Source organism: Rhinopithecus bieti, unplaced genomic scaffold (assembly GCF_001698545.2).
Source record: "Rhinopithecus bieti isolate Rb0 unplaced genomic scaffold, ASM169854v2 scaffold_17930, whole genome shotgun sequence".
NCBI classification, from domain to species: domain Eukaryota; kingdom Metazoa; phylum Chordata; class Mammalia; order Primates; family Cercopithecidae; genus Rhinopithecus; species Rhinopithecus bieti.
The window spans coordinates 407,850-418,136 of NW_016809035.1; the positions used below are offsets into that span (position 1 = coordinate 407,850).

At 35.5% G+C, this 10,287-nt stretch overlaps 1 protein-coding gene across 4 annotated transcripts in view; it reads left to right on the forward strand.

Annotated features, from left to right (window-relative positions):
• LOC108539513 (uncharacterized) overlaps nt 1-10,287 on the forward strand; it is a 26,268-nt gene that overhangs the window by 7,565 nt on the left and 8,416 nt on the right. For 3 of the 4 annotated variants that reach the window (XR_001888400.1, XM_017888267.1, XM_017888268.1), the window contains one exon: nt 7,020-7,088. Coding sequence is in view for 2 of the 4 variants with exons in the window: in XM_017888267.1 (XP_017743756.1) it covers nt 7,020-7,088 (69 nt within the window). In the remaining 2 variants the exon portion in view is untranslated. Of the gene's footprint in view, nt 1-2,996; nt 3,049-7,019; nt 7,089-10,287 lie in introns of all 4 variants that reach the window. The other variant, XR_001888401.1, reaches the window with a different exon arrangement.

The window sequence follows — 10,287 nt, forward strand, 5'->3', positions numbered from 1 at the left end:
TCCCCTCCCCTCCCCTCCCCACCAGTCTTCATCCTGTCCTGTCCTGTCCTGTCGTTTGAGACAGGGTCTCACTCTGTTGCCCAGGCTGGAGTGCAATGGCACGATTATGGCTCACTGCAGCTGCTTCAACCTCCTGGGCTTAGGTAATTCTTCCTCTTCATCCTTCCAAATATGTGGGACTATAGGCGTGCGCCACCATGCCCAGTCAATTTATTTATTTATTTATTTATTTATTTTTTTGTAGAGATGAAGTCTCATTATGCTCATTATGTTTTCCTGGTCTTGACTTCCTTAGCTCAAGCATTCCACCTCAACCTCCCAAAGTGCTGGGATTACAATATTTTCTTTTTATTCACTTATCTCACAAATACTATCTTGCAGCTTACAACAAAAACATGTACCAACAAATTGGTAAAATATGTAAATAAGATATTCAAATTGCATGCCAGGGAGAAACAGCAATCCGAGTAGCGGTCTTGAGGAGGTGTGGAAGTGTGGAGGAAGATAGGATACAACTATGCAGGCCACGGGAGTCTACCTAGTTGAGCTGGGATTTTAGCTATAAGCTTCCTGGAAGCCAAAGAGAAGGAAGACATTACACCTTTGTGTCTTTTAAATATAAAAATGCATAAATCTTTAAGAAAACATGCTAAATATTTGGGGGAAACAAGACATTTTCTGAATAATTACCTCTGAAGAAATTTCTTATGTGAAGTTCCGTATCAGAGCTATTAAGTGTTGTAGTGGGTAATGTCTTTAACAGTATTGTACAGTTAATATAGTAATAACCTGCATAAAAGGCTGTTTGTCAGGATTTCCTTACCCAAGACATAACTGTGAACAAAACTCAGTGATACCATTTTCTTAAAGCATCATGTGATTCAAGTACATTGTTTTTTAGATTATTAACTTCATCTGTGGCTAAAACGTAGAATAATTAGGATTAGATGAACTACATAATCTTTAAAATATGATTTATGAATATCACTGATTTCCAGGACTTGAAAATATGTATTTTTCTTTAATTATAAAAGCAATACATTTTATGGTAGAAAATTTATAGACATTAATTAACTATGCATATTTCTATATGTATTTAACTATGCATATTTCCATGTGTATGTATTGAAAACTATATACAAGTACTATATATACTATGAATATATAAATGCTATATACACTACTTCATGCATGTGTATGTAAAATGTGAAACTTACGTATTTCTACTCCCCATGGCATCTTTATTAATACTTTGGCATAGTTTATTCCAGTCTTTTCATATGCATTTTTAAAAAAATTGGGTATGATGATACATGCCTTTTACAGTCTCTAAATATAGCATTAGCATTTTTCTGTAGTATTTGATCATACATTATTTTAACTTCTGCATAATGTGTGTCTTTTGGAAGCTTATAAATTCCTCTCTTGCTTTCCATGAGGCTGTACTCATTTTTCATTTTCAGATGTGTTTTGTTTGTTTTTGCTGGCTTCTCTTTTGCTCACCTCTTAATTATGAGCTGGCCAATTAACACTGTCAGTCGACTTCTCATCACTCTTTTCCTTGATCATATCACCCACTGCTCAGAGCTTCAACTATCACTTCAAACTGCTTTTAGAACCTCAACTCTAACTCAAACTTTATGCTGAGTCTCTGGCCCCTTAAATCCAATTGCCTGCTGAACGTCTGTGGATGCCCTGAAGGTATTTCAAATATAGCTTGTTCAGAAACAAGTCCTTCATCTTCTTTCAAAACGTTTCTCTTCTGATGTTCTCTGTGTTCATCATTTCTGTCTTATACTAGAAATATGACATTAGATTCTCCCTTTCATCTCACATTAATACCCAAGTTACATTCTACTTAACAAAAAATTCAAGTATATGAGTGTCCACCATGCATCGTTGATTAAGTCTCTGGTGATAGAGTAGAGAACAAACCAAGCATTTGTTCTCATGGAGCTTACATTTTAATTGGGAGAGACCCAAAGTAAACACATTAGGTGAAAATGATAAGAAGAGTGGAGGGTGCTCATCTATTATAAGGTGGTCAGGGAACATCTTCTGTTAACAGACCTTATCGGAAGACCTGAGCCGTGTGCATATACTGGGGAAAAGACTTTGAGGAAAGGATAAACAAGGAACTCTGTGTTACTAGACTGGAATGAACAAGAGGTAGAATAGTGGAGATGGTGATTAAATATCTGGCCTCAAAGGCAAAGGTATAAGGACTCTGAATTTTATTTTAAGCAAAATAGGAAGCAGTTGGAGGATTTTAAGCAGAGTATGACATGACTGGACTGAAAGAAGAACAAAGGTGGAAGCTCAGAGACCCATTCAGAGATTTTGCAGTAGTACAAGTAAGAGATTATGATGGTTTAAAGTGGTAACAGTAGAGGTAATGAGAAGTGGTTATAATCTGGATTTATTTAGGCAACAGAATTTACTGATAATTAGATGGAAATGTAAAAGAAAAGCAGAATTCAAAGGTGACCCTAGTATTTTGGTCCAAAGCATTTATTTAGATATGAAAATTTGGCAGAGTTTAGACTGTCATTCTATCTTACTGGACTACTAAAATAGCCACTTACTGTATTAATCTCTGTGTCCTTCCATCTCTTCTTGCTTCAGTTGGCATCTTAAGGCACAGATATGACAGTATAACTCTGCTCATGGCTTCTTATTGACTACCCACAGAAGGATGAAGTCAATTCATATTATTTAGATTAAATTGCATATATGTTATGCTCTCATAAAGCAGAACTAATTTTTTTAAATTGTGGTCTTTTCTTAATTACAAGATAGGATATAGAAAATAATTGTTTTAAGGGAGACTGTATTAGAAATAAAAGGTAAGACTGTTGGTAGGGATTTATGGGGTAGGCACCAGAAAGTCAGTTTTGAAATGTATGCAGTTACAGTCATAATCACACCTATTTTTAAACTCCAGTTAAAACATATAAGATGGTTGGGCATATGTAATTTCCCATATTTCTCTATAGGGTATGGTACCTTCTGTTGATTGACCAGCCGAATGATCTCCTGGATTTGTGTGTAAGTGTATGGTATTAATATATAGTACTGAGATTACCGTGATGAACAAGTTGGACAAAGGTGTCTGTCCTCTTGAAATTAATAGTCCAGTAGGGAAGTAAGTGGCTTCAAAATCATCATTTCTCATAAGGTACACATATTCTGCCAGGAATTTCTGCATGTTTTGTTTTGGAATATGTTAAATAGTATTCTCATCTTAGGGTTAAGGCTAGAATTGTCTTTTTTAACTATCCTAAACAGCAAGTATTTAATGAAGTTATTTGTCCTCTTCTGTACAGCTTATGGTCAAGCTGAGATTCAAACTCAGGCACTCTGACCCCAGAGCCTTAACCACCATCCTGTATAATTTGTTATGATCTTACCATGATGATAGGTCAAAGAAAATGTAAATGTGAATGGTAATAAATGTACCTTTGTGATTTGGGGATTTTAAAATTAGGGCATATCTGTCAAGAACCTCTTTTCCCAGTAATGCATCAGCTGAAATTCTTCCTGGTTTTTCTGTGAGAGATTACTTAGCTTTACTATTCCTTTTTAAATCTTATGTTTGGGATGATGTGCTAAATTCTCGAATCAAACCGGGATAAGATTAGGTGCCATTGATAAATGACCTGAGTCAGGATTTTCACTAGAGCAATCGAAAGATATTTATTAAACACAGCATTTGCTGCTGGACTCAGTGGGGGTGCAGAGAAGTCTCATCTTAAATAGGATTTAGGTTTTAAAGGCATAACAAGATGAATTCCATGAAGTTAAAACTACCTTTGAAAATTCCCACTTCTCACAACCTCTGCCTCTACCACCCTCATCCAAGCCACCAACATTTTTTGACCTGAATTATTGAAGTTGTTTCCTATTGGGACTTTCTGCCTCTGCTGTTGTTCTCCTATTGTTTGTATTTCTCACAGCAGCCAGAATGATCTTTTAAAAGATCACCTTGAATTAATTTTCAGCTTTCTACTGCATGTTCTCACTCATAGGTGGGAACTGAACAATGAGATCACTTGGACTCAGGAAGGGGAACATCACACACCGGGGCCTATCATGGGGAAGGGGAGAGGGGAGGGATTGCATTGGGAGTTATACCTGATGTAAATGACGAGTTGATGGGTGCTGACGAGTTGATGGGTGCAGCACACCAACATGGCACAAGTATACATATGTAACAAACCTGCACGTTATGCACATGTACCCTAGAACTTAAAGTGTAATAATAATAAAAAAAAAAGAAAATAACAAACTCCATTATAATAGTATATTAGATAAGTAATTATGGCACCTACTACACTCAACTTCATTTCTAGCTAACACCATGTTAACAGTTATCTTTTAAGAAAACCCACAAATCCTTTTATTTATTTATTTATTTATTTTAAAATTTATTTTAGGTGACTGGTTTTGGCTCAAGGATTATTTGTGCAAACCTAAAAAAATGATGCATGAATAAATTTGCTACAAAACAAAAAAAAGATCACCTTACTCTTTTGTTCAGTGCCTTTTACTAGTTTCCCATCTCACTCAGTTAAAAGCCACTCTCCATCTTCGCCTTCAAGGGCCTACATTGATCCAGACCTCACTCTTTGACTTCCTCTCCTTCTGCCCTTGCTGCCACCCTGCCACACTTTACTAGCTGTTCCTTCTTGCTAATCCAGGTAAGCTCCCACATCAGGGCCTTTCCTCTTGCCATTGCTTCTTCTGCAAAGACTCTTCACCTAAATATCTTGTATCCTTACCTTCTTTGAGTGTCATCGCAGTAAAGCCTTCACAGACTATCCTATCTAAAATATCATATCCTCTCCCCATCCATCCCTGGCTAGGCGCAGTGGCTCATGCCTGTAATCCAAGCACTTTGGAAGGCTGAGGTGGGCGGATCGCCTGAGATCAGGAGTTCGAGACCAGCCTGGCCAACATGGTGAAACCCCATCTCCACTAAAAATACCAAAATTAGCCAGGCATGGTAATGCGCGACTGTAGTCCCAGCTACTCAGGAGGCTGAGGCGGAAGAATTGCTTGAACCTGGGAGGCAGAGTTGCAGTGAGCTGAGATCATGCCAGTGCACTCCAGCCTGGGTAACAGAGCAAGACTCTGTCTCAAAAAAAAAAAAAAAAGAAAAAATTTATTTAAAAAAAATCACACCCTCTCCTTATCCATCCCTTTTTCTCCATAGTATATAAATACTGCTGACATAGAATACTCTCTTTGTGTTTATTTATTGCCTTTCCCCACTGGAGTATCCGTTTGATGATGGCAGAGAGTTTTTCCGTCTGTATTGATTACTGTACTCCATGCACCTAAAACATTGTCTGGCCCAGGAGTAGGTGCTTAATCAGTGTTTGTTAATTAATGTATTGAACTACATTGTTAATTTTCACAATATCCCTTTTAATATCTATTGTATGTGTACACATATAATAATTTGGACTCCAAGGATGTATGACTAGGAAATACTTAGTTGACTGCTGGGATCACAACCTTAGTTTCCTGGCCAAGCCAGACAGTACACTATAAAGAACACTTTTAGACCAATCTTGACTTGCTCTAGTCTTGACTTACTCAAGTGAATTTAAAAGGCAGTGTTTTATGATAGTAAAGGAAATTGGGAAAATAAAATTTTAATCATGTTTTCCTTACTGCAGCACAGCTTATTTTATTTCTTAGGTTCCCTTACTACTTAGAGTTAATCATAGTATAATATATATTTTTTTACAGTAAATTTTGAATTCTGTTACTGCCTTTGTTCATAAGAGCTCTAAGAACAGCAGAAAGTCATTAAAATTCATCTGTTACTGATTCAGATTGGTGGTGTCATTACAAGAGTGGGATGTCTTTTTTTTAAGGACTTTCTCAGATAACACCTTAGTATTTATTTATTTTTTCAACTTTTAGGGTCAGGAGTACATGTGCAGATTCATTACATGGGTAAAATCGTGTGTTGTGGGGGTTGGGTGTACAGATTATTTCATCACCCAGGTAGGTAGTTTTTCGACCCTCACTCTCCTTCCTCTCGCCACCTACAAGCAGGCCCTGCTGTCTCTTGTTACCTTCTTTGTGTCCATGTGTATTCAGTGTTTAGCTCTCATTCATAAGGGAGAAAATACAGTATTTGGTTTTCTGTTCCAGTGTTAATTCACTTAGGATCATGACCCCCAGCTCTACCTGTGTTGCTGCAAAGGACATGATCTCATTCTTTTTTATGGCTACATAGTATTCCATGATGTATATGTACCACATTTTCTTTATCCAGTCCACTGTTGATGGGCATTTAGGTTGATTCCATGTCTTTGCTATTGTGAATAGTGCTGTGATGAACATCACACGTGTGTGGTAGAATGATTTATATTCCTTTGAGTTATATCCAGAAATAGGATTGCTGGGTTGAATAGTAGTTGTAAGTTCTTTTGAGAAATCTCCAAACTGCTTTCCACAGTGGCTGAACTAATTAACATTCCCACTAGCAGTGTATAAGCATTCTTTTTTCTGCAGTTTTGCCAGCATCTGTTATATTTTGACTTTTTAATAGCCATTCTGTCTGGGGAACACCTTTTTTAGTTATGGTATACTTTTTTCTTTAAGTCTATTGTGAAATAAGTCACAATTAAGTTAACCAGTATTCTGTAGGAGGAAACAACATTTTGCGGCTAACCCTTATCTTCCAGCTCTCTTTCAGTGAGTAACATTCAGTTGTAGTTGAAGCACCACAGTAACAACGTAGGAAAACTTACACTGTGACTGCCACTCTTTGGTGGGTGTTTCACATAAGATTTATATTGTCAACTGGTACAATTTAAAGTATTTATTAAATGCCACAGTTTGAAGTAGGAGAGAAACAAGACGAAGACTAGTTGTAGAGTGGGTATAAAATGTTGTTTATCTGAATAATGTCGATGAAATCACAATTTAGCATGTGACAAGAGGTAGTCTCACATGTTGAGGTTAAAATGAAATGTGTTTGTATGTTTTTTTTTTTTTAGGAGATCATGAATCAGACAGATAAAATCAACAAGAAATCCCATCATACCTTAATGATGAACCACCAGAAGGTAAGTATACATCTGTAACACTAAGAATGGAAAAATATACTGAATTACAGTTCTGATAGTTTTTATTTTTTATTTTTGTAATTTTTTTTTTTTTTTTTTTTTTTTTTTTTTTTTTTTTTTTTTTTTTTTTGAGACAGAGTCTTGCTCTGTCACCCAGGCTGAGTGCAATGGCACGATCTTGGCTCACTGTAACCTCCGCCTCCTGGGTTCAAGCAGTTCTCCTGCCTCAGCCTCCCAAGTAGCTGGGATCACAGGCGCCCGCCACCACACCCAGCTAATTTTTTGTATTTTTTTAGTAGAGACAGGGGTTTCACCATGCTGGTCAGGCTGGTCTTGAACTCTTGACCTCAGGTGATTCACCTGCCTTGGCCTCCCAAAGTGCTGGGATTACAGGTGTGAGCCACCACTCCCAGCCCTGATTTTTTAATTAAATTTAAAGAAATAGAACCTGTTTACCTTGTCAGTAAATATGTCCCCAAAATAATTGAAGATAACATTTTTAGCCTCTAATAAGAAAGCACAGATAGTGGTGAATAGGGACACAATTTTACCATATAAGGCATAATATTTTCCTGTCATTCTTCTTTTAAGACCATTTTAGAAGTATGAGTATCCTTTCATTTGTAAAGGGTGAGGATGGATACAGAGGAAGGATGGACTGTGTTTAGTTTTGATATCCTGCATACAATATCAGCCTAATTCAAGAGGCATTAGAGATTTGTTGTTAAACTCCTATTATTTATTACATTGTAATTGGTAGCTCTCCTCCTCTATTAACACATGATCTTGGGGTCTGCTTCATTTGTCTTTTTAAGTCATAATTCTCTTTTAGTTTGAAAATTGTGATACCATGAATCATTTTAATTCTTCAAAAACCCTTGGAAACACACCTGAATGCCCTGAGTACATACAGAAAATTACTAGAGGCATGTTTTTGGTATAGACTGTTACTAAACTTAATCCAAATAGTGATCTCCTTGGAGAATTGCATGTTGATTACTAGGGCTGGAGGTTGTGACTCTAGGTATATATTTTTTCCTAGTTCTGTTAACCATTGTCTAAAATTTTCTTCCTATATTTCTTATATTGGTAGGCAAAAATGAAATTGCTAGGAAAATAGGAACAAAGAGTTTACACTTAAGCCAAAAAGAATTCAAAAGAACTATCGGAGGTTGCAGTGAGCTAAGATCGTGCCACTGAACTTCAGCCTGGGTGACAGTGAGACTCTGTCTCAAAAAACAAAACAAAACAAAACAAAAACTAGCTGATTAGGTTTAGTTTGGTGGATGAATAGCCTGGAAAATTACTAACTCATGCCTTACATTTTTATGTCTGGAACCATGGAGTTTTGAAAAGTTAGGGCTCAGTGAGAAAGTTAACAAGGACTTTGTGAGAAAGAAATCAGGAAAGGGATAAATAAAGGCCATCCAGGGGCATGATTATCAAGGAAGAGAACAAAGCAGAATGTCTTTCTATGCCAACCCTAAACAAGAGGAATCTGCAAAGCAGATAATTTATATGGTGATAATTAAGAGTATACTGTAATTAAAGAGATCAGCTGCGTTAATTATTTATCCGATTTGATTAAGAAAAATTATTTGTCTTCTTTAAATGCATGTGTACCAAATTTGGCATGGCAAGACAGTTTTACTAATGAGATATTTGGCATGAGGCAGTTATCTGTTGTAGCCTCAAATTAGGATTTTGCCTTTTTTCGTAGGACTGGTAACCTTGATTACAGAAGAATTATCAATTATGTAATCCTTTCCATCATAATTTTATAACTAATATATTCAAATGTTCATCTATATCTTAAGTCTTTTACTTTAGTCATCAAAAAAATTTGTATTAACTATACTTATTAGTTTTAATAAAATATTTGGTTTTTAAAATTCATAGCTATTGCTGTATTTGTATTTATGCACTATTTTGTAAAGATATTTTGACCAGTCACTGAGATTTTCCCTCTTGTGATACAATGTAAAATCTTGAAACAATGAAAAGAAAAACCATCTCAAGGTAAATTTGTGCCTTGTGCATTGGAAAGCTCAGTTTTCAGAATTTTTTATTTTCTCCATCAAATATTATCAGTTTCCCCATGATACCTTCTCTGAGAACCTCATTCTGCTAGATTCTAGTAGCTTTGGTGCTCTTAGTTGAACTTATGTACCCAGTAATTTCCCCTCTTTTTTAGAGGTAAAGCTTGAATTGTATAAGTACCAAATATTTTTCCATGAAGTTTAGAAAAACACCAATGCTTATGTGTTGTAGCTGCTTAAATTATTAGGTTACTAACGAGAAAAGGCCTGTGTTCATTTTAAGCTGGTGCAAATTTTTATGAAATCTTTCTGCTAGTCATTTTATTCCTAAGTTTGAGTTTACATGCTAATATATGTGGTTCTATTAAAAAAAACAAAGAAAATAAACTAATGACTTAGATAGAGCTTAATTTTTCATATTGCTATTACCTTTTATGGGAGATATCTCTGGTTTTCAAAAACTAGATACTTAAAGCACACACTGTCTTTCGTAAGAATTATGGAGGCAGTAATTTTGAGTGTTAGCCATAGCTGTAGTTTCTCTATCCTACTTATGTCTGAATAAAAATCATTTTTTAGGTAGATAACATGATTTTAAATGATGAATAGTTTTTTATTCTTACATAGTGTTAGCTCTTTCAATATGTCAGTAAGGGAGACATAGAGCAGAGACCCAAATGTATTTACTTAATAGGGGTTCTTAAACTTTTTGGTTTCAGGATGTCTTTCAATCTCAAAATTAAGGCCCCAAAGAGCTATGTCTTTGTCAGTATTTACCATATTAGCAATAAAACTGAGAAATTTGAATATTTTATTCATTAAAAGAACCCATATTAACATAATTAAAATGTTTTTGTGAATAGTAATTCTTTCAAAACAAAAAAAAATTGTGGAAATTGTGAGCAAGGTGATACTGGTTTATACATTCTAGCAAATCTCTTTAATGTTTGGATTAATGCAAGACAGCTACATTCTTGCAGCTGCTTCTGCATTCAGTCTGTTGTATTATACATCATTCTGCTTCTGGAATACTCTGCTGTAGACTCATGACAGAAAGAAAGTGAAAAGACAAATGATATTTTAATAATATTAAGATAATATTATATTTTAATAATATTATGAAAATAGTTTTTACCTTGTAGACCCCCTGAAATGGTCTT